The sequence below is a fragment of the Nesoenas mayeri genome (assembly GCF_963082525.1).
Source record: "Nesoenas mayeri genome assembly, chromosome: 1".
In the NCBI taxonomy this organism is placed as follows: domain Eukaryota; kingdom Metazoa; phylum Chordata; class Aves; order Columbiformes; family Columbidae; genus Nesoenas; species Nesoenas mayeri.
In genome coordinates, this window is record NC_137541.1 from 66026322 (window position 1) to 66051643 (window position 25322).

The 25322-nt window shown below is 46.0% G+C and overlaps 1 protein-coding gene across 1 annotated transcript in view; it reads right to left on the minus strand.

Annotated features, from left to right (window-relative positions):
- The window catches only part of IQSEC3 (IQ motif and Sec7 domain ArfGEF 3), a gene marked incomplete at its 5' end in the record, with an annotated part of 100850 nt that overhangs the window by 19865 nt on the left and 55663 nt on the right, over positions 1 to 25322 (minus strand). Inside the window, 3 exons of the mRNA XM_080363398.1 lie at positions 3183 to 3344; positions 9368 to 10461; positions 16656 to 16944. Of these exons, the coding sequence (XP_080219524.1) occupies positions 3183 to 3344; positions 9368 to 10461; positions 16656 to 16944 (1545 nt within the window). The remainder of the gene's footprint in view (positions 1 to 3182; positions 3345 to 9367; positions 10462 to 16655; positions 16945 to 25322) is intronic.

Genomic DNA, 25322 nt, shown 5'->3' on the forward strand with positions numbered 1-25322 from the left:
GGATGGGCCCAGAAAGCTGCAGGGCCAGGTCTGCGATGTGAAAGAGCAGACATATCTCTCCCTGCATGCAAGCTTGCTCACTACAGGTGGTCAGAGCCTGTCCAACAACTACTGCCTGCTCACAGCCACCCTGCCTGGGCATTTGAGCTTGTCAAAACTAGCAGTGCTTGTTCTTCTGCCCACTTGGGCCATAAAAATGGCTGTGACATTAGGCAAATTGTGCAGAAACTACTGTAGGAGCCATCCTGTCTGTCTTGTGCTCTCCAGGGAATATCACATACACTAAAACTGGCTTGCTAAGTGTGGGTAGATGTGGGGACTGCGAGACAGCCCTTGCAAAGTCCATTCTTCCAACCTGTGCCAGTGTTCCTGAGCTAGCTTCATTGGAGTTGGATGAGGAATGAGAACCAGATGAGGTCTTAGTTCTGAAACACCAAAAGGTCTTTTTGAGCTGCCTCTTGCTCCCACTCAAACAGCTAAGAAGTTGTGACTAGCCCTTGGGCTATACTCAACTGGAAATGCCGCACACTACATTGCACTGCCAGCCCTCTTCTTCCTGCAGCATGGACAGGGAAAATGTCCAGGATTATAATCCTGGGCCAGAATTTCTACAGGAAATCCCTCATTTCCATGCATGGCACACCGCTGGGTGTGCAGCCATTGCAGAGCCAGCTCTCACAAGCAGTTGATTAAAATTTACTTCCAAAAAACACCAACTATTACTATCCCCAAGATCAGAACTGACACAGAAAGAAAGTGAAAGTACCTGCAGACAGTACAGTTACAACCAGTTGAACACGTGTGGTTTTTTCCTTCTTGTTCTAGAACATTTTGTGTATATTTTATGTCTACTTTTATCTTTGTCTTTAAGGATGACAAATCAGCAATATATTGTGAAGAGCATGAATTGTTAGTGCAAGAACATAATCTCTTGCCTGGAGAGATCAGACATAGGTTTGAACCCTGAAGACTCAATTGCTTGATATATGTCCATGTACACACAGTCCATGCCCAAGATATGCCTATATACACACAGCCTCAACAGCTCAATTCCCATTTTTGAGCCTTGGCTTCTGCATCTGTAAACAGGATGGCAGGATCACTCTTTCATCAGACATTTGGAGTGTTCCATTGACAGGTGCAGTGGAAATTGAGAGTAGTGAGCATGCTGGAGTAGGGCCACCTGCTTTTATGGCACTCCTGCAACATGCAGAGACAAAAACAGGCAACCATAACATAGCAACTCCTGGGCATTGAAGCTTGGAGAAAGACACCAAGCTTTGCAATAGGAACTGTTCCCAGGAGCGGCTGACACAGTTTGTAGTCACATGTGAGGCAAAAGAACACGGTCATTTGCAGGGATGATGCCAAATTTAGGACGACAAGAAATTGCCAGCCTATTGCTATTGCAATATTTCCCTGTCTGAGCAGAGGCTATGTTTGGACTTCAGCAGAGTATCTGTCAGGGGAAGCAGTCCACACATTGCTTGCTGGAGAAAGAGGCAATTACTTTTAATTGCAGCTCTCAGCATGAAGAGACTGGAGAGAACATATGTCTTGTTGCTGGCCAAATCAATATCCATACAGTATATTAAAAAAAAGAGCTGGAACAAAGGTCAGATACCAGCAACAATAAGCAGCAGCAATTGCAGCAGGAAAGAATTTTGAAATTTGTGCCCAGATTTGGCTCTTGAACTGGCATACTCCAGTCTTTCCCTGGACTAGAAGTGGTGTGTATATTGGATTTAGGGTTTCCGTTTGGCTTGGTTCAAGAGAAACCACTGCAAAATTCAAGAGAGGTAGAGAACATTTTGGAGAGAATATAATAAAGGATACAGTGCAAAGGACTTTTTGCCTAATAGAAAGACAGCTCTCACTAAGGACTGTGCTGCTGCCCAGTAAAAGAAAGACACAGTTAAGTGCTGGTCATCCCTTGATACAGTTATCTGAATGAGCTTGTTGCCCCCTGACTGCACAGGCCACATCACCCTGCAGGGCAGCCCTCGCTTTCACACTGGTGCAAAACCACTCTGCCCTCTCTGTAGCAGTTCTCACAGTGAGAGAGGTGCTGTCCTTTGGTCCTGCTGTCCCCTGTTCATCATACAGAGAGCTGTGTCTTCTCCTTTTCTCTCATCTGAAGTACATGAGGACCAAGTAGGAAACAAAGGCTCATCTCAGTTCCTAAGGCTTATATTTGCAGAAAGCCTGCCATCTTGGACAATGCTCAAAACAACAATGAGATGCTTTTCTTTCCCAGCACTTCATACCGTGCTCCTCTGACACTGGGGGCTGACAAGTTACCAATGGTTACAACGTGGAAGGCACAGCAACAAGCACGTGTTGAGGTACTATAGATCTCACATATCCACAGGATACTGCAGCCCAAATTGAAAGACTTGAAAGAGGAGAGAGGTATAGGCTGAGAGATGCATGGCTTGTGTGACCAGGAGAGGGTCATGGTGAGACAACTGAAGGGAACAACCCAGCAAAAGCAGCCACTGAACGGAAGCAGGGAAGAAACCTGAGATCTTGTTCAGAAAAGGGACAGCTCAGCTCACTGGAGTTTTTTATAGTGAGGATGTTCCTCAGTGCTCTGTGACTGCAGTGGTAATGAGAAACCCTTACTTAGTGTGCTTCCTCACACAGGCCTCTTCATTACCACAAACAGGACCAGTTCCCCTCTCACTATCCCCATAGTCCAGCTGGACAATCTGAAAAGGTCACCCATCTCAAAACTGGACAAAAAGAGAAGCAGGTATGGAGTCAGCATTCACTGCTCCCTGCTGGTCTCACAGCAAGGAGTAGATTTTTTTCCTCCTCTGACTCTCTGTACTTCCCAGAAAGCATCAGAGGTGCTTTATCTGGATGGGTGAGACCCCAGTCACAGAGTTTCCCAGCCACAGAACATCCTAGCATCACTAATTTTATCACCCAATGGTGCTGAGGTCCTGCTAGATGATTGCAGGCCCTCTAAAGAGAGACTGAAGTGAAAGGGCTGCTGATATTAAGGGCAAAGCACACTGCTGGGAAATGCATTGAGAGGTGACAGATAGGGAGTGGGAATGGTGAAGTTCCTGCAGAGTGGGGGTGGAGGGGCATGGAGGATGAGGTACATGCTGGTGCAGACTGGGATGGAGTGGGCTGGCAATGCAAGGAGGAGGAGAAGAGGTTTCCACACTTACTCCAGGACGTCCCTGTTGAACTGCTTCTTGCTATTGCCCAGGAACTCCCCAATCATTTGGCGGCTGAGGCCTTTCCGCTGGAGCAAGAAGTGTGCCACTCCAATGGGGGTGTCCGGTATGAAGCCTCGGGAGATCAGGAACTGGATCCCTTTGTCTGGGTTTCTGAAAGGGAAGGACAGAGACATGGTGAGTTTGCATGTGATGTCTTTGAGGCCTTATTGCCTCTGGGTCACCTCATAGTTTGCAGCAATGCAGTTCTCAGTATGTGCATGGGCTCCTAGGAGTTCATGTGTTCGGCAGGGATGGGACTTGGTGAGGGCAGGGAAACGTGACTTGGGGGAGTCCCCCCAGTTGCCGCTGAGGACAAAAGGATGCCATGGGACCTGCTGTGTCATTTGAACAGCACCTGCTGTTACCTGGCAATCACAAGTGCCATCCCACTGCCATGAGGGATCCTGCTGTACAGTACCAGTCTCATCAGTGACTCTCTTCTGGTATCCATCTCCTCCAGAGTCAAACACTCTTGTATCCTCCCTGTCCCAGCTTGGTTTGCTTAGGGGCCCTATGAGGACACGATTGGACTGTGTATGTCCCATGCAGATAGCACAGGAAATATAAGTAGGTTCAGCTGCTCCAAATGCAACCCACAGAAAGCTGTCCCCAAAGACCAAGGGTGAGGGCTGGGTACATGACTCTTTGCTTTAGGAAAGCTGGGGTTGCAGCTCCTATAGAGAAGAACAAAGATAAAAACATGACCGTGACAAGACTTTGCTGCCACAGCCCATGGGCAAATGAGGTTCAAGACAGAAAGGGGATAAACAAAGGTGGGCACTTTTTCGGTAAAAAACAACAACAACAACAAAACAAAACACAAACAAAACCAGAAACAAACAAATAAAACCCCCAACAAAACAAAAAAAATTCTCTTGTTCATACATTTTTAGTGCTCAGTGTTGAGTGACACTTTCTACCTTCCTCACCTGAGCCTGGTGCTGGCTGCCTGAACAGAAATCCCATGTTCAGATTTGCTTATCTCTTCCTCCAGTTCCCCCACTTCCCCCACCCTTAACTGTGTTGTTCTTCCTTTCTCTATTGATTTACCTCCTCAGGCAGAAGTCTCTGTGTGTGGGTGGATGAGAGCACGCACCTGGAGAATGCCTTGTCAGAGCTGGGAAAGAGCTGCGTGCTGCTCCCAGACAGAGGGTTTTCCTCCCTCTGTGGCTCTGAGTCCTCTCTGAGAACAGGCATGATGCTGAGTGGGCCTGACTGCATGGTTGTGGGAGTGATTTTCTGCAGTGTCTGTGCCTGCATATGCAGCTCTTTGAGGGGTAGTGCACGTGTCTCAACAAGCACACATTTGTGTTTGTCTATATCCTGTACATGTAGATTTCTCTCGTGCCATATGTGTTCATCAGAGCCCATGTGTCTGCATATGTTTTTAGCAGGACCTGTTGTGATAGGACAAGGAGTTTTAAACTAAGGGAGGGCAGATTCAGGCTAGACACGAGGAAGAGATTTTTTTACAATGAGGGTGGTAAAACACTGGCCCAGGTTGCCCAGAGAGGTGGTAGATGCCCCATCCCTGGAGACATTCAAGGCCGGGTTGGACGGGGCTCTGAGCAACCTGATCTAGTTGAAGATGTCCCTGCTCATGGCAGGGGGTTGGACTAGATGACCTCAGAAGGTCCCTTCCAGCCCAAACTATCCTATGATTCTAAATATTTTGGCTTTCTCCTTATGTCTCACATAAGCACACATGCTTCTATGCATCCTGGGAGTAGCTGTGAGCTTGTGTAGTGCCTGCCCCATCATACAGACAGGAATGTGTGTGCACGTGTGTGCCATGCATGAGGTTTTCTTCCTATATTTCAGTCTGCACCACTGAACGGGGTCTGTCATGATGCGCTGCTGCTGAGCAAATTCGTGCAATGCCAGGAAGATTTTCACATTCCTTTGGTTCTCTGAACTGGTGAGTTGGGAGAGGTAAGAGGATAGCTTCTTCATGACAGAATGCCATACTCCCATCATTAATCCAAATTCAAGGATCTTTGTCAAGGCTTAAGGAGTTAGCTTGCTGAGGCAGTTTCCTGGGGTGAGGAAAGGATAGGATGAAATCTCAGAGCACGTGAATGCATGATATGCACAGGCACAGACTGTGACACTGTCAGGTGGTGAAGGATGTGGGTGAGCAACATATGTCTAGCTATAAGGGGATCAGCATTCAGGAGAATGGCCCGCTCCTTACAGGGGCCTCATGCGTATACAAAAAGTAGATAGGCTTGAAATAGTTCTGCATACTCTGCAATGTCACAAAGAAAATATACCAGGCAGTGTGGCATCCCTGGGGACAGTGGCTGGGAGAAAAAGTCAGCCCATTAAATTCATGACCAGGAGAGCTTCAAGATCTGATATTGAAAAACCCATGCCTTCTTTGGGGAAAAGCAACAATGCACCTTCTGGTATTATCACACAGATCTCTTGGTTCACCTTTAAAGAGCACAAGCAAAGTGCTCTGCTAAGTAAAAGGTCATATGGTCAGGGCCAAAGTCAAGCTAAGTAACAGAGATTCACAAAATGCGCCTCCATCTGTATACTTTGGTATTTGGCAAGGGACAGTATGGTGTTTACAGCACAAGGATGATCTCAGCTACACTTGTGTGACCCCAAAGCCACTGTACGGACTTTAGATTCCAGAGGACCTGGAAGCTGAATATGGCCAGAACAATGCAGCTCATGCAGTGGCGTGGATGTGCAGATTTAAATAGAGGTGGAACATACAATGCAAGAGGATGTAAGATAAAACAGTCCAGCTGTGACAGTCCTTCTGCACTGCATAGACTGCAATTCAAACATCATTGCACATACTGCTCTTCCAATAACAGCAGTCTTTCCTGATTTTTTCCCAGGATTGAATTTGCTCCCCACAAAATCCTGATAGCAATACAGCATCTCTGCCACTGAACACCTGCAGATGTACCCCACGTACTGCAGCATGTGTCTTTTACCCAGATGTGCAGCAGACAACTCCACTTCCATCTCTCCTGAGCCTGGTCCCTCCTATTTTCTTTAGTTGCAGCGGTGTTAAACACAGCCAGCAAATGCTGTGGGATTCCTCACGTCCTGCTGGCTTTCCCTCTGCCCACGCAGCCAGCTGCCCACACACATGGAGTTATTACAGCAGCGCTGCATAATGATGCACTCTCCGTTCCAAGGATGCCACCCCCTCACCATGGAGCGGGGATGAGGAAAGTGCCACAGCAGCACAGCATCGACATGTTCCCAGGGGCCTGCTCAGAGCTGGAGCGCTGCTTTCTGAAAAGGCAACGCGAGGCCAACTAGACTATGGCAGATGCTGCTGGCAACTGGAGGCTTTCAGCTCTTGGTCCAGGGAAGTGATCAGCAAAAGAAATGTGCACCCACGCATGCACGGCCTCAGCTCTGTGCCCTGTGGGTTGGTGCCCACACCACAAACCCCACAATGGTAAACTGGCTCCTTCTTAGAAATTGACAGGGAAACCACCAAGCAAGCAACTGCAGAAAGCTGAAGGGCCTTCCCAGCCCCTTGGATGGAAATGCACTGCAGTGTCACAAGGGGAGCCATGTGTCCCTTAGATCCCACTTAGAGAATAAAACAAAGACTTCGCTCCTCAGAGCTAACAGGTCAGTTCCCTCCCTCCCTGTCCTCCAACATTTTGTCAAAAAAACAGCCTTGCAGGCTACCACACATATTTCAGCAGGTAGTTTCAAGGGAGCAGGGAAGGCCTGGCTAGGAAGTTGTGTTTCAGAGCTCCACAGTAAATCTATTCCACAGAGACCTGCAAGATGCAGTGAACTCAGGTCACTGAATGAAGGAGAATGGCAGAGCTGCTTCCTCAAAATGGACCTGGTGCTGCTAATCTGTCACATGAATGTGTGCCAGGCAGATCGGGGGAAGAGGAGAGGCTGGGAAAAAGCATTTTCACTCCTGCTTTATCTCCGCATCAGTGCTCATGTCAACTGTGCAGGAACCAAAGGAAAACACACGTGGTGGAGGGACTCCTGCTGAGCACAGCTGAGAATACTGAAACACAGAGCAGCAGAGACATGAGCCCCACATCCTCCTCCAGAAGTACACCTGTCCCAACACAAACACCAGAACGTCTGTGTGGACCTGGAACTATATCACAATCAACCTCCTCTGTGTCTGGTGCCTACCTTTGCCTGCTTGTGTTCACTAGGCAAATCAGAGTGCACCCGGAGCCTGACTTTGATATATATACATGGACCCACCTGTTCACAACGTGATCTCAGAGCTTGTAAAATGTGCTCCTCAGTTCTGTAAGAGTCTCAAATTTATCTGCTCTAACATCACTTCTGTTCTGGATGTGCTCTGAGCCCAGCTCTAAGAACCTCTCTTCCAGGTTCCTGCCTCTTACAGTCCACATCCTCCACGTACATAAATCCTGTGCATTGTCTTGTCTGTGCAAAACTTCTGCCTAGGACTATGTAACCTTTAGTCCTTACTCTCATCAAAAGGTCCATGCTAATGTGTGACAAAACATACTTCTAGTATGGGTGTGTTAAATCCCCAGCATCTTCATCAGGGGACTCAAATGGAAACCAAGACAGCATAAGATTGGGAGTGTGATGATGGAGCAAAACCCAATTCTTATGGCTTGCTTTGATGAGAAAATTCTCATCAAAAGGCAATGAGAAAATCTAAAGCTCCTTATAGGAGCTCAGCTGCTTTCTGTCAATCCAAAATAGACTATACATGACCCCTCGAGTTAACCTCTTCTGACGGTAATCTCTGGACTGCCCTGCTTTTGCTTTCACACCTGCAAACTTTTCATAGAATATCAGACTCAGATGTATGAGAGACTAAACCTGGTCTGTCAAGTGAAAATCTACCCAAATATCAGAAGGAAAGTGACAGCCAGAGCAGTCGTATCAGGCTAGCTAAGCTCAGCTCTACCCTTGTCTCTCTCTCTTTACTTGGAAATGCTCCACATTAAGTAACCAGGGCTGGGCTGTCACAGTTTAGCCCCAGCTAGCAATCAAGACCACAATAGGAGTTTGCTCACTCCCAAATGGGGGACAGAATTGAAAGGGAAGGGAGAAACTTATGGACTGAGATAAACACAGCTTAATAAAATAACGAAATAATATTAAAAAGCCGCTTCTACTACTAATATATATAAAATGGAAAATAGAATATAAAATGAAAGATACTCAATGCAATTCCTCACAAACTCTGTCCGGACCAAGCAGACAGACCCAGGGAGAGAGCACCCTGGTCCCAAACAGCTGATCCCAGGGGAAGAGAGAAAAAGCTAAAAAGGCAGAAAGGCCTAGAGACTCACTGCAAAACAGCAGAACAGCAAAAGGCCAAACTAAGGAATTCCAGAACCAGACTCAACTGAAACGGAGCAGAATTTAAATGGATCTCCATCTCCCTAGCTGGAAAACCCTACTCTCCTTAAATGTGAAGCATAATGTTAATGGCATGGAATATTCTCACTGATCAGTCTGGATGTCAGTCAAGGTCTGTCCCGTTCATGTCCCCCTTCCCAGCTGCCTCACACCTGCAGACAGAGCATTGAAAAAGACCTTGGCCCCCAGACAACAATTAACAATAACAGTACGTTCTTACATTCTCTTTGTTCCAATTCCAAAACAGGGGAAAGTTACTTGAAGAAAAATATTAATTCTGTGCCAGGGTGTTATCTTCTTGTTCTCAAACTGCATCCAAACAACGACTGTGCTAGCTATGCAAAGAAAAGTTTCTAACTGCCTGAAGAAAATTACCTTGCTTTCAATCAAACCAGCACATGTGTTTACATCCCCAGCTACACTTGTTCCTTTACAACAAAGTGGAGCAGGAGCCCAGATCCTAGGCTAGGCTGGTGGATGCCAAATGGACAGCAACTGAGATTGAAGGTTTAGAATTCAGGAGACCACGGGCACTACTCATGGGGCACTTGGCTTGTTCCTCTTTTGGGCAAAAGATCAGGCCAGCACTTGGGGAACTTTAAGGAAAAGCTTCTGGGCAACCAGCCTGTGGTCTGCATTGCATACCCAGATAGTCATGCCCTTGACTATGAAAGAACTTCCCTGGAGATGGATCCAGATCAAGATCCTACCATCACCTGTTCCTGTGAGGTATGAAATAAGCCGGGAAACACAAAAGAGGAAGAATCACTTACATATTAAAGAGGTTCAGCCCAATGCGGTAAAGACGCTTCCTCATGGTGTCCGTGGAAAGTGTGGGGGACTTGCAGCTAGCTGGGTTCTCGCAGTGGTACCTTGGGAGGCTGAGGATCATGGCCTGCAGTGCTTCTTTTGAGGACACCTCAGAGGCTGACTTGGCTGAAGTAGAAGTGCTGCTGCTGCTCAGCTGCTCTGAGTTGTCTGCATTCTCAGACTCAGAGCCTTTGCTTTGCCCTGTCTCGTTGCTGGCATCAAACTGGAGCTTCTGCACTGCCATCTGCCCAGGCTCAGCACTGCTCTCTCCTGTGCCATTAGTACTGACATTCACCTCGGTGAAAGTGTGGCTGTTCTGGAGAGCGCTGGACTCAGGTAGGCTCTCTGGGGCAGCTGGTTGTTCACTGGCTTCTCCCTCCCCTTCTCCTGGGCTTTCTTCAGCCTTGCTAGCTTGAGAGAGCTCAGCCTGGGCATTGCTGCTGAGGCAGTTTGCCATGGACACCGAGGTAGACGATGAGACAGAGATGTTCTGGTTGTCAATCTGGACTGTGACATCTCGAAAAGCCATCATGAGAGTGCTGCTGCTCTTGGGTAGGGTATCTGGCAGGAGCCCTTCCTCCTTCTCCTTGTCCTGCAGCTCAGCTTCTAAGTCTTGGTTTGGCTGCATTGAGCTGGCACTGAAGGTCTCCCTTATCTGGTACGAGCCCCCATCTTGCAGGGAGCACATGGTCTTCAGGCTCCAGGTGCTGAGGGCATCATCAATAGACTTGGCCAGGGACTGAACTTGTTCCGTGAAGGAGTCCTCCAGCTCAGTCAGCGCCCCACTGATGGTGGCTGGCAAAGATGGGGACCTTACCAATGGGATGCCCACAAAGTTGTACCCCTCCACCAGGGCTTTCTCAGTGGAGAAGCTCTCTGAGTTCTGGACCCGAACTTTCCTCAGCGAGATGCGGCGTGGCATGCGGCTCTCCAGCAGTGAGTTGCGGATCTTCTCAAAGTTCTTGCTGAGCTGGTACTGCCGGAAAGCAGTCTGGATGGTGCAGGCTGCCCTGCGAGATACCAGGTGACCTCCATATTTGTGCTCTAGCATTTCGATCTGAAAGACAGACAGGAGAGGTTCTTTTTTGTTAATTGACTTCTGATGGCTTTCTGTTACATCGGATTAGTTTGCAATCATTGTCAGAAGAACTTTTAACACTGAATAAGCTTTTGCCTGCACTGATGTGCCCTTGGTTTCAACAGCTGGCCCCAATTTGGGCATGGCTAGCTAAAGCAACAGCACTGTGAGCTTCCTCATAGCTGTAAGATGACCATGCCCCTTCCTAGAGCAGCAGCCATACAAGCTGGAGCCTGGAGGTGCCCTTCCCTTGCAGAATCACTTCTGATGGCCTTTGGGGCAAGCTCATCACTGCAAATACAGTGTTCCTGCTTGGCATTGTTCTAGAAATGTCAAGCATCATCCCTCGTCTCAAAGTGTTATTAATGTTCCTCCCCTCCTTCGTCACCTTAGGAAAAACTTTCAGGAAAAGGAGAAACCAGTCAGAAAAAGGAAAGAAAAGTTAAATTTTAAATGCATGAAATGTTGGCTTGATCATAGGAGCTAGTGATACATATCAGCTTCCATAGAAGTTAGTGGAGGCTGGGTTTGTTCAGTATCTTCTAAAGAGAACTCTGAATTCCAAAGTGTCTTCCTTCCTGATATCTGAGTTTTTCAGGTGTCAGCCAGCAGTGAAATGAAAACTACCCAAGAAAAGAAAGACTCTCATTCTTGAAAGGTAAAAAATTCAGATTTTAAACATTGAGATAAGATATTAAGAACAAGTAGAAGGAGGATTTACTTCTTCCTGAGCTGCTAACAACAAACACACATGTAAATACATACACACACAGCTAGGTTGTATCTCAACACGCTCCAACAAAACAAATATGTACGGCAATTTCTCTTCCATAGTCTAGTATTTATACTTCCTGGTAATCCCCTCACCCTTCCTCTGCAACTGGACCTTCACTAACATGCTACAAAAGAATGTTAGATGACTTGGTTCCAGTGAGTAACTGATGGAGGACAAGGGGGACAGTGCAAAGTTGATGGTGGATGATGTGATTGAAGAAAAATGAAGGTTGAACTCGAATTACCTTCACTGAGATTTGGGCTGAACTATGAGCTAAACTCTACATTGTCAGCATTTCACAGGACAGACTGCAAGTGCAGACTGAAGTGTTTATATGCATGTGTGCACACATGCAAAAGCCAAAAAAAAGATGAAGTGCAGGACTGGGAGGGTGGGTAAAATCAGTCCTGAATTAACAGAGAATTCACTACATCATTCATGTGGTATGAGCTCATTAGCAGATCCAAAGGATGAGTTTTACTGACTGCATCCTTATCTCCAGACAGATACCACCTGCCCCTCAACCTGCCTTCCTGGCCCAGTACTCACAGGATGAAGGACTGAGTTCACAGAAGATCTGAGTTTAAGTGCAAACTGCTTTTTGTAGTCAAACTGAGAGCAAGGCATGAGCCTCAGCTTGCAGAGTCATGTCATGTCATGCACTTACTTCTTTTCCTTTTTTGTAACACTACGCAAGTTGCAGATAAAACTATCAGTAAGTGATCTAGGTATAAGTGAAAGCCTGGAATGACAGCTGTGAGAGGTGTAAATCATCTCTGGCATCTTTCCAATACTAACTTCCCTGGAAGTGGGGGAAGATGCTATGACCTTGGGAGATGACAGAAAAAGAGGAACAACATGACCTCAGCAGCCAGTCCCTGCACTGGTCTCCTGGCTGCGGAAGTGAATACTGAAGGCCTTGCCCACTGGCACCCCGCCACGTCAGGGAGCAAGAGGTCTGGGGATCCTGCTGCCTTGGGTGGGAGGCTGCCATTTCTGGAAGGGGGACACATCCTTTCATATTTCCATTGCTGGAAAAGAAGCAAGGACCCTTTGCCTTTTGCTAAAACATAAGGTAGGCTTCTGTTTTCTGTCTGCCTAATTTAAAAAAAACATTGGCTTAATTCTTGCTCTGCTGCCCTCCCAGAAAGGGTCTGCAGAACTGGTGCTGAAAGTCACCCACACAATTATAATGGATTCAGGCTCATTTACCACACAACCTGCCAGTAGGCTTTTGGATAAAAAAGGTGTCTGCTTATCCCCAGAGTTTGATGTGTCAGGAAAGAGGAATACAGGGACAAAAAGAGATGCTGAGTAGCAAGCAGAAGGGTTTTGCTGGGGTTCTTTGTCCTTTCTGAAATTACCATCTGAAATACCACCATAAAATCAGCACTCCTGCCACATCTCTTCAAAGTTGGCCTCCCTGGAAAGAGACTGAGTTATCCCTTGGCCCTTCCCTTCAGAAGAAAGGTTCATACAAATAAATGAAAATTAAACAAATAACCTGCAAAAGTCCCACTCAGGCAGTTACTATCGACAACTGACCGTGAGCACTTAATATAATGGTCTGGTTAATCAAAGTGTGGAGCTGATTGTGTTGGGAGGGAAAGAGGAACAAATGGGAGGGTCAGACACAGCTATCTGAGGGACATGATAATAGCAAAATGCAAAATAAAGCAGAAGCAAGAGCCTTATAATTATCTGAGGTTTCCAAGGAGGTGACAGCCATTCTGAAAACATGAAATTCTTAAGCTCTGATCTTATTAGAGGCCAAGACAAGATGTCATTGCTGATCTGAAGTAAAAGGCCAGTTATCTCACGCAAGGACAGTTCCCAAAGAGGCAGACTTTAATAACTACTAAGAGGAGAGATCCTTCTAAAAGTCTAAAGGAAAGATGCAAGCTGCCAGTACCTTGCAAAATCATCACCAGCTTTTTGCGGGCCATTATCTCAGTCCTCCCAAAGGGCTAAAGCATTAAGGAGCAGAACAAGATAGGAAGTGAGAGTAGTCCCAACCCAGTCTGTGCTCCAGCTCATACCAGGTGTGCAGGGAGGGGTTCTGCATGTGGTCCAGGGCCACCCAGCCCTGTCCAAAGCAAGGGGGGTCCTACAGTGTCTTGTGGCTGGGGTAATAAGGACCAAGGACTCGTCCAAAGGATGCCTGAGAAGGCTAGCAAAGGCAGAAGCAGCATTCCCATAGAGAAGTGCCCTTCCCCACCCTTGCTTGGTAGCACATGGTCTCTGTCTCTCTCTCCTTGATGTACCCCAGCCATTTAGTGTTTGCTGATGTCTGAGACATTCACATTTGCTATCAGGTCAAGCTAACTGACACTCCAGAGGAATTAAGGATTTCACACAGCTGTTGACCTGTTTTCTTCCCCTCGAGAAGAGGAAAGGGCATCCATTAGCACCACAGCAGCCACAGGTAATGGAGATGTATGTCTGGCTTGCTGGAGGAAACTTCTCTTCCCATTTGAGAGGCAAGAAAGGCCAGACATGGTTGGCCTTCTCTCACTCCTAATAAACCCTATGAATCACAAGTAATTGCCTACTTAAAGCTGCACTTCTCTGGGGAATGATCTGAAGGCTGGTGCCAAAGGAAGGGAAAAGCAGGAGGGGGTTGGGGGGATTTCAAAGAATAATTAGCTTAATACATTTCTGGGCCTCAATATGAACACTCAATTTGAGCAATTCAGGCCTTGTGGCTGAATTAGAAATGGCTGGGAAATATCCATTGCCATGAGGGATTGCATATGAAGGGAGCTTTAACAAGGTCAGCCTAAGGCAAGCCAAAGTGCCAGGCCTGGATATGGCCAAACATTTGAGGTGCACACCTCATGGCTTTGTTGCCCATAGGCATAAATTCATAAATCTGCCGGGAGAGAATGGGCCTGATCTTATTCTCAGTTAGTACTGTTTTTTCCCCCAGGTTGCCACTGAGCATGGCAACATGCCACCATGTTAGCAAGAAAAGAACCAGGCTCAGTGACAGAATCTGAGTCACTCAAGTCAATGCATGCGTTGTAAATAAAAAAAAATTAAAAAAACATACAGAACATACATGTTCTGTGTCACTCATTCTTAATGCCTCTCCCTCCCACCAACCTCTCACAATGGAAGGACATTGCTATAGGGGTCATGTGTTAATAGGACATTTTCCTTCACACATGGGACATCTGTTGCTCTTCAGTACAGCAGAAGAGTACATATGCCTGAAAGCATGCTCCTCTCTTCTGTGATCTGCTCTATTTTCCCAACATTATCATAGAGCCTAAACATAGGGGAACTTTGGCACTTGAGTTTCCTTTCCACCCTTCCAGCACAGTGTACTTCTGCTCTGTGCACTGTCATCATGCTGTGTTTCATGGGACAGAGAGCAAGGTGAGACATGACTCCCCCCACCAACCCTCTATTATGACACTGAGCGGCAATGACTGGTGGATGACCTGCACCTCCAAACCCTGCATCGGAGGCTGTATGATACCCTCCTTCATTACCAGCACTCAGTCCTCTCCCAAAAGCTAAATGTGACTTCACTGTGAGACTAAAAATGTCTCCTTCCACCTGTTTTTTCTTACTGTAAGTTCTATCAATGTATTATAGTTTGTGCTGTGACAAGGGAACCACTGGGAAAGTCTTGTGAGGGTTCCATCACCCTTATTCCTGTTTCAAGAGAACTACCTGACAAGCAAGTTGACAGGAATACCTATGAAAACACATACTAGAGGACAAGACTGGAAGAATTAATACTCTTCACTCCCTGAAAATCTCCCCTTCCAGAGCTGGAGGCAATCCACTGAGGACATCCATTGGGCCGGAGGAGCACACATACTTTAAGTCCCCTTTGCTGTGAGAGAAGTGGTTTCACCTATGAGATAGGCTAGGTCCCTGCAAGGTCAGTACCGCAAGGTATCAGAATTTAATGAATGAGCAGCTAACATGTCCCTCTGTCTCGCATCCAGGGCAGGTCTGACCTCTCCTGCAAGAACAGTGATAGGACAACATGACCTTAAAGCTTAAATAACACAGGACAGACACTCCCCTGGACAAATCAGAGCAGCTCTAGGACATTGAGGAGGCTAAACCCATATATAGCAGCAAGATCTGTCCCACCCTGAGGATATGCCACATTAGTTTGTGAAGCCAGTTAATTAGTATCTCTTGGTTTTTTTCCTGGTGTGAAGCAAGAATTCTGTCTGAGTTGTGTATGTAGTATTTTGAGAAAGACGGAGCTAAAGAGTCAAGGTCTCTTTTCTGCTCAGGAATTTAGTGGGCCATTGATCTGACATGTATGTTTAGGGACAGCAGCGATGCCTTGAGGGAAGTGGTAGAGAGGTGTCCCAGAAGCAGCAGCTTCTTCTGTGGGAACCTCATTAGCTAAGACCTTTCATCTGCAATAGCACAGCTCTCACTGAATTCTCCCACTGAAAGTAATCTGGATGCTTGTGCTCCTCATCTCACATACTGCAGGGTCTGCATATCAAACAGCCTCTGGTTGAGCTGCCATCCCAGGGAAAAGTCAGAAACGATTCTTTAGGTTTTGCTTTGCACAACAGCTCTCCTGGTCTGTAATCTGCAGAGATGCAGGGTTGGGGTGGGGGCACATTCCACCTCATTGCCCTTGAGTGAGGAGGCCAGCTGCTATTAGTCCCTGTCCCGCTATTTCCTGCTGGGAGCCCATCAGGAGGTGCAGCTAGAGGTGGGTATGCTTCTGCTCTGGTGCTAGCCTGTAGCCTCAGGCACAGGAGGCAAGGCTTGCAAATTCAAGAACTGAATAATTTTCTCTCAGCCTGGTAAACCTGCCTGTCTCTTCAGCATCCATCACTGGGTTGAAGGCAGTGATAGTAGCAATACACAAACATCACTGCAGACACCAGGCAGGACACTCACTGAACAAACCTCACTTCCCCTGAAAGCTCATGCTTTGAAGTGGCTAATGTGGAAGTGGGCTGGAGGACTTCCCCAGTGCCATCCAAGAAAGCAAGATGGCTCTTGGAGACTTCTCCCATGAGGGAGATCTTTTGGGACAATCAGATGCTGGGAGTCCTTCAGGCACTGTACATTTGTCAGCAAGACAGCACCTCTGGATGTTACAGCTCTTGGCTGTCCACAACCCATCTCTAAGCCTACAGTCACAACTAAGTATCTGGGTCCATTTTGGACCACAGAACCCAGGCAATGAGGAGCTGAGCCCAGCAGGTTTGAGTGAAAGGGTGTAGCAGTCAGAGGTGGGGAAGCTACTTCCTCCATCAGCCCCATATAGCCTGTTCAGGCAGGGCAAAAGCTCAGGGTGCACAAAAGGCTAAAGTACTTGCTGAAAGATGTCCCACCGCAGTGCAAATGCAGTCCCACCCACCCCGTCCCCTTCTCCCACAGCCTGAGGAGGAAGCCTCTGTACCTGTTTATTCTTTAGGTCAAGGGAGAGCTCATAATCGGAGGCAGCTGCATGGGAACACGAGGCCGTCCCTTTGCTGCGCTGCACTCTCACTGGGGAGCCCGTGTGGTGGAGGCTCGCCTTCTGCACCAGAGGGGAACACCCCGCTGCCTGCTCTTCTTGGAGCTCCGCATGCTGGGCTTTTAGCGTCTGGGTGTCGGACCTGCCTTCCTGGCCACTCTGTCTGCCGGCCTCCTTCGGATCCTCCGTTTCACACCCGGCTTTCTTGCTTGTGGAACCGCTGGGATCGTCACTGTGAACAAAACGCAACGTTTCGCTTTTTTTATTTGTTTTTTTTAATTATATTTTATTTACGATTATGTTTATTGTTGTTCACTATACTCATTCACTGAGCTGCATTTTAAATGTTTAGGGAGCCTGTGCTATGAGGGGTGGGTCTCTCTCAGTGATGGATCAGGACTTCAGGTCGATGCAGCCAAAGCTCTGATCCCTCCCTCCCTGAGATCAGGCACCTGAGCTGCACGCACTGTATGAACCAGTCCTGTGACTGCTGGAGCTGCCCAGCTGCCTCTGCTCGTGGTGCTGCAGCTGGACATGAAGGGCCAAAGAAGATGTCAAGGCCCACAGACACCTCTCCTGCTCCCTGGAGCAGCTAGCAGCAGGCAGTCACCCATGTGCCCTTGCTGCCTATTGCTCAGCATCTCCCTGTGTACCCCAGAGTCCCGTCTGGCAGGATCCAGTTTTCCCCTGGAGTTTCCATCAGTCACAGCAGTAAGCGTGTGAAACCAGGACCTGACAACAGTGCACTCTAAAAGAGGTGACATGTTGCTCTGGACGGGATGGTATTAGCATGTGTCTGATCCACTGAAGTGCTGAGGAAGTCTGTCATTAACCTCTCTTGTCAAATATTTTCAAAACCCATCTAATTTCAAACAAGATTTTGGTATTCTGGGGACTGTTGGAATCATGAGAGTGTTTGTTTGTTGTTACATTAGTCTCCTTCCTGTTGCTACAGGGGAATAACTTATGATTTCCAATAGCGTACAGGCCAGTCCTCATGGACCCTGGGTTCTACTGCACCATGTACATCAGATACAGCTTCACTGGTTTCCAGGGAATGAGTATTTAGCTGAGAGCAACATCTAGTTTAGAAATAATTACTACAGAACCGGTGCACTTAATTCCATTGAAGCCACGGGTGTGTACTGCCTCCCACATTTAAACACCATTAAATTATTTAATTCACTTCTGAATCATATTTCTTTCTCTTGGATTTGCTCCACATACAACCAGTTCTGCTGTCATCTAGATAACAAACCGTTTTATGATTGGTGTTCATGTCAGAGCAAAATCAGGGAAATTAGATATGATTTTGTGTAGTGCCCAAATTACTTTGAAGCATTTAAGTCTCATTTTCAAAAGTGCTGTAAGCACTTAAGAGCCCAAGTCTTCTAACTGTAAATAGACTTTGCCTCCTAAGCCTCAGAGTACTTTTGCATACTTACTAGTACTTTAAAAGGAAGTTTATTCTCTCCAATGGCAGCTTGTCTGTTCAGTAGATTTAACAATCAAATTTAGAAATATTCTCACAGTTTCTAAAAGGGCTCCACATTTGGTGAGCCAAAGACAGTACCACAACTGCAGAACTAAGAAAGACGAAGGATTTAAAGGAAGAAAGCTGCTTCTTTTATACACATGCATGTAGTCACCAGTTAGACTTAAAAAATAAATTCACAGAAGAAACCAGTCTCTTACATAAACACTATATCACCAATTTTGTCAAAGCATTTTAAAATGACATATCTGTATCCTCACCAATCAGGAAATGCCACCATTAAAATTAGGCATAAAACTGTCACTATCCTTTTAGGTTGTACACCTTATAAAATTTTTCTGTGCTCTTTCCCTGTTACTATATAATTGAACACTCCTTTTTCTACACCTGAAGATGTACATGTAAAGTATGTATGCATTTTTAACTCCTTCTATTCTACGTCCATACATATTTAACAAAGTATTAATAAAAGACTTTCGCCTTACAGCTCTCGCTGTAGCATTTTTATTGGCAGCCTCTGTTCTACCCATTCTCATTTTAACCAGCAGAGCAGTAATTTCTATCCTCGGCTCAAGGGATGACCTTGAACATAGATTTGATCATGTTTTCTTTGGAGTGCGTTCCGAAACCCTCACAAGTATTTCAGTGGGAACCAGACTGTGCCCTACAAAGCAATTTCAGCTAGATGCATAAGCTCTGATTCAGCACACCACATATCCCACATTGCTCTGCTGAGTCAAGGCCACAGTGCAGTGTGCTACACAGACTTTCTTTAGGGCAGATCAGGGCCTGAGGCAGTAGACTAGGGAGCCAGTTGACTTCCCTTGGAGCATGAATGGACTCTAAATGCCAGCACATATTCCCTGACGTGATGCTCTTGCACATAAGCATAACTCTTTGTTTTTCTGAGGGCCTCCACTGACTGCTTATGATAGAACGTGAAGTGTGTGCATAAGAGTTTGCAGCACTGGGGCCTGTTGTCCTGCAAGGCTGTACACCACCTCCAGTGTATGCTACCTATTTGGTTTTTTATAGCACACAGTTTAGAGTCTGAGTTGGAAATATTCATAGTGACAGGATATCCTGCATGCACTGCTCATACAGAAGAAAAAAACGCAGGCTTTGTAGAATCACAGAATAACCTAGGCTTGGAGGGAAGGTTGGAGTTCTCTATTCCAAGTCCCTGCTCAAAGCAGAGCCATTTTCAAAGACTGGTAAGTTTGATCTGGGCTTCCTCCGATCTGCTCTTGAACACCTCCAGACATGAAGATTTCTCATTCTCTCTGGAAAGTCTTGTCAGGGTCCTTAGTGCACTAATAGACCTTAATGGCCTAAGCAGTCTCACCTAGGCCTCCCTCCAAACACCCTGCATGGTTCTCCCTTTTCAGTCCAGCCTGGAGCAGTCACTCCCTGCCCCAAGGAGACTGTAAGAGTGCTGGTCTCCAGCTCTGCCACAGCCTTTCCCTGTCCATGGCCAAGGACCCACTTGATCTGGACTCTGACCTGCAGACTGACTCCTCACCTTGACCTTGGACCTACCCACTGATGACTGGGCTGTGTCTGACCCTAGGTGCTCTCAGTGGACGTGATTCTTACCCTGGCCGATGAAGCACAGGGTGTTGAACCAACCCAAAATTATCAGAAGCTCCATATAACCTCATCAGTCATCTAGGATATTCCTCAAGACACGGGAAAGCCCCAAGACTGCAAGCACTAGGTGCACACATTCAGTCATAGACGTGTGAGAAGCACCACCAAGCTGAGTGCTCCCACTCACAGTGCGTAACTGAAGCCCCTAAAGACATTGTGCTAGGACAAGGATGCAAGCTAACCTCACATACACGTATAACCTTGCCTTCCTCCTCCATGCATGCTCTTAGCCCAGTGGATACATCCATTCAGAATGTACTGTGCTGATGCGTGAGATTTTCTGAGGGTCAAAACTCAGTCAAATTGAAATCAGATTCCACTGAAGCACTCAGAAGCATTTTTTAGCTAGATGTTTTTATGCCAAATACAAACTTTTTAACCCCCTGCTGGTTTGGCTGTTGTGCTGTTCAGAAAGCAATAGCAAATACTCTTGCTGAAGTGGGAATAGTTTCCACATTCTCTTTTGTAAATAAATAAATAAACAAAAATAAGGCTGAACCACTTTTACTTAGTGGGAAAAAAAATCTCTCTCAAAAAAAGAGACAAACCTACTTCACTCTTGGGCAAAAGATCAAACCTGGGAAATTTCAGTGTCAGCTGGTAAAATTCAGTGAGTACAAGCAATGGAAAAAAGGGGTAAAGACACAGTTTGCTTAACAGTCTGAGTGTTAACATTGCAGCCCTATGGTTCCATTTACCACCCTGTATTCACCCAGGTTTACTCCCATGTTGAACCTGTTTCTGAGGAAATGTCATGAAGAGGTCTATTCTCTGTTGTCCAACAGCAGCAATGGATTAAGGGTCCATATGAGAGACACAACACACTGTTAAAGATCAAAACTGATGCTCCAGTGAACTATTGGCTAAAGCCTTAACAACCCTGAATTTTTCACTCTGTCCTGAGTGATACAGTTGATTGGCACAGGTTTTGCTACTAAGTGAGAGCTCAGGAGCTACTGTAATCATAGCAACAAAAAACCCAACAGTAAGAAAAGTAAGTAGGGCAAGCATAGACACTACAGCATGGAAGATCTCTGGAAAAAAAGCGTTATGAAGTAAATAGTCGGGATTCACTTGGTTTCCCTTGGCCTGTGAGCAATCAACCTCCCTGGCTATGGGATGAAGGAAGGGAATGGAATGTATGTTCTGTTTCTTGGATGAGAACATTTTTCTAACCACTTGTAATAATTAAAAGTCCCATGCAGAGTCTAAGGTGTGAATCCCAATGTCCTGGCCAAACTCCAAGTAGGTTAATTTAATTCTGTATGCCAGCATCAGCCCTCCAGTTTCAACTGTAATCAGTGTTCTTTACTTGCTGTCCTAAAGTATCATATACCACCATCTTTCACAGTCTTTACAGCTACTCTCGCATGATAAATGAAGCAATTTTCTGCTCATCATGCAATCAGGTAGGGAAGGTTTGTAATGTCTTTGAATTCTGTTTGATTGAAAGTTGTAATATTAATGTAAATCGCTTGCAATCAGATAAAAAAGAAAGACTACAAATTCAGCTGTTCTGCTCTTTCTAGATGTCCCTATATGACTTTTATGACCCATAGCAAGTAGCTTAGTCATTATTACAAATAGATTCCATCTGCTGTAGAAAACATCTCTCATGCTTCAGGTGTCTCCTGTTACTTTTGCACAGCTGACTTGTACATGCCTGCTGCAGACAGAGACTGGTTTTGTTAGCAAAGATGATGACTACAGACAATCTGACTCAGGGCTTATATGAAATACTATAGCTTGTCTAGCATTTCAAGCCAGAAATAACAGGGTTCTGGGCTGAATCCTAGTGTTTGTTTCAAGAAAGCATGATGGTGAAAAAGCCCTTGCTGAGACAATTCAGCTGGACAGTCTTAAATATGCTTGTCTAGCACAGGTAAAAGAGGTTTCTGATATTTAGCTTCTGTGTACAGATTTCTCATTAAGGTTTTCTATAAGGAGTACTCTGAGGGAACGATGTAGGAAGATGACAAAGGAAAAGTGGTATTAGATAGAGGGCTTTTTATTACTTCCTTTTTTCTCCCTTCCTGGTATTTTGGAAACCTAAAGCCCAAATCAGTGATAATAAATTGGCAAACCAGAGAATTCCATCCACCCATTCCTAGCAGTACCAACTCCCCACGTCTGTACAGAGCTGTTGTACCATACTCTGTCCTGGGAGAGATTTGACAGCTTTTCATTTCCTACAGCATCAGGATAGTGCCCTTCCTTGCATAAGCCTCACCAGCCTCCTTGCTGATGGAAACATAATGTTTCCAGCTTGGCAAGGATCTGCAATTCGAACTGCCAGCTGTGGAGCTGAATCACGGTCATCTGTTGAACCTTGACTGTCAGGCTTAAACATTCCCATAACTGATCACTTAAGAAAGAACATGCAGCCTCTTCCCCCCAGATATTTCAAGACAGTTTCAAGTTAGACACAAGACCGGACTTGGATGCTCCAGACATTACCTTCCATTGCCTCACCATCAAATACCAGAATCAGTTCACAGTCTGAGAGTAATATTAAGAGCTCTCAGAAAGATGTTTACAGGGTGGCTGAATGACTAAATAGGGCTCTAGGACCCAGAGAGCTACTCTTCTCAAGGACAGTAATGTTAGTCCTGCAAGAAATTAGAACTGAGCTTTCTCACTGACCACTCCACAGCTACACAGCTCCCATGAGGTCAAGACACAAAACTCATCTCTTTGTTCCTTCTCTCCTACAAGAAGAAAAATTATTGCAGATAAATAAGAGCAATAACAGAGTAGCAAAAATAGCAATGGCTCTTCTGGACTTAGCAGTGTAAGAAACCAGTCACTCAAGCAGAAGAAGATGCTCAGATGCCCTGTTGACAGGTATAGTGGTTATTCAAAAAGATCTGGCTAATTGAACAGGAGGAAGCTACGTGTTACAAAACTAGCACAGGGACAGATCTCACCTCCTGTTTGTGTCCCCGTGTCACTCCAGAAGAAGAGCACATTGCTGTTTCCCATGTACAACTTACCAAATGCCTTCTTCATGGTACTCAAGGTCAGCGTGCAGGATTGCGACCTGTAACTGAGGTAAAGACTACAGGGACTAGTTATGAAGGACCACAAAAATTTATTAATCCATTTCACAGAGATCCTTGTGAGGATCAGTTGGTTATTGTATATATGCTGCTTTAAAGTACTGTAAGTGATTAGCATTATCATTATCATGGCCTGAGAGCCATATGAGACTTCAAAGCTTCAAAGATGTCAGAATAGAAAACCCTTTGAAAGTGGCATATGGAGAATCAGAAGAAGAGGTCACTGGCTAATGCCAAGAGAATGGAACCCAGATCCCAAGTCTGCAAGAAGCTGTATTCCCTTTGTCTTAAGACATTTCAGGATTTTTGCTGTCCTCACTCATCTCCCTGCTCAGAAAAAAAAATAAAAATCAATTGCTGAGTTAGCGGGGTCCAAAGTTCCTTTTCAGTTTATTTCATTTCAGTGTTCCCTGAGGACACCCGAAACATATGGTGAACGGGTTGATCAGAATTCAATGAAAAAAAAATGGCTGAGAGAAGCTTGGTAATATGGGATCTTTTCAAAGTTCAAAGATCTCCGACATACTCGGGGTCTGAGTGCAGAAGAATTGCTTCTGATTTGCTTTTGAGTTCAGGTTTTAGGGTGGCTTGGAGGCAATGCTCTCTGGGAGCATGCTGAAAATGATGGAAGGCAAAAGTCTCTCCTGCCAGAGAGGCAGGAAACTTGGAACTTGATCTTGGCAAATCATCCTCTGCCAGCCGAGCTGCAGCTTTCACAGACAGTCTCCCCCAACACAGACAAATATAGGAACAAGATTCTGATTTTCTCTACATTCACGTAACACCTTGCAAAGCAGTGGCATCAAGCCATCTTCTCACACTAGTTTTACCCAAGAGGAATTAATGATAATTAGGCAAGCTCATTACCCATCCCAGAATATATTACTTATTTCATAAAAAGGCTGGCACACACACCTGTAAAATAGGTTTGACAGTACAGGATGGTAAATATATTGGAAATCAATTAAATTTAACATCCTTTAGCACAAACTGAAACAGGTAACATCTTTCCAACATTGCTTAAAGTGGTTTCAGTGAGTATTATTACAGAAAATATAATAATACTAGCAAATGCCTCATGTCCCACAGGGTCCAGCATGCTAAAGTCAGGGCCTTCATTTTGGAGTTGGTATTTAAACACGATCCCTGCATGCTGTGCAATTTCCATATTGTTGTGTTCTTGTGCCTTTTGCTGTAGAACAGGAGCTAAACTTTTCTGACGGGCCTCATGCCTTCCTAGTGCAAAAATGATTGTCCAGGTGTCAGTCTGGGCTGGCTGCCTGTCTGACAGCCAGGCTCTCCATGACTAACTTTAGCCACTTGAGGACTAGGACCTCTGCCTTTCTCATGGAAACAAACAGGCTCCTTTGGAGGGTGACTTGGAACAGCAAAGGCAGCTCCCACTGAATGAGAAGTGTTCCTGGTGCAAGGCTGGCTGTGCTGGGTCATGTGCTTGTCACATAGGGGTTTTTTTCTTATAGTTCCTGAGTGACACGTCAGAATGACACTTGGGCCACCTCCCCAGCCATGCCTCCTATTTCACCAGCTGCAGGAGCACAAGGCTCAGCTTAGGAAGGACAGCCCCTTTCTCAGCTGCCCCTCACACCTTGGTGCTCGATGCCCCAGGCTGGTTGCTGTGCTGTCTCTGCTGGTTAGACTAGGAGGAGGTCCCACAGCCTGTCACTGCAGAGGGGGTTACTTGCATCTGTGTCAAACAGGGCACCTGTGCCTATCACTGAGGTGTGAAAAGCACCAACTGGACAGTGAAGGCACAGGGGGGTCCTACTCTGCAGGGTTTAATTACTTTTACTTTAACCCCAGACCTCTCTTGCCTCTGCAATGTTTAGTAAACACGACCTTTTAGAGCAGGAAAAAACAGATGGCATCCTGCATTAGTGTAACTGCCCGCTCAGCACCCCAGGAAAGAGAAACTTGGCTTCTCAGCAGCAGTCTTTCTGCCACTTCGACTCAAATCTCTTGGCTCCTCATCCCTGAGGCAGGTTTGAGCATCACCAAATTCGCTGACAAAAGCCTGCCGGTGCAATCATGCAGAAGATAGAATTTCACTGCTAAAACGAGATGAATTCTGGGCTGGGAGGCAGCAGAGCCTCTGAAAGGCAAGGAAACCTTGCATATCCCCTCAGCCCATTGCTCTTCCATTCCAGCTGCCTGTTAGCTGAGTGAGGGACACAACTCCTGGCATTTATAGACCTAGGCAAGGGCTTCTGTAGTCTTCTTTTTCCACCTGTTGTGACAGACCCTGGGTTGGACTGCACCTCTGGGTTCCTTCCTAAGGGATCAGTGTAATTGACTACTGAAGGCAGTGAGTGAGCAGCTTCACAGGAAGATCTTCTTGTAACCCAGACAAATTTCTCAATGGTCTCAAGTGTCTCAGCTATTTCATCT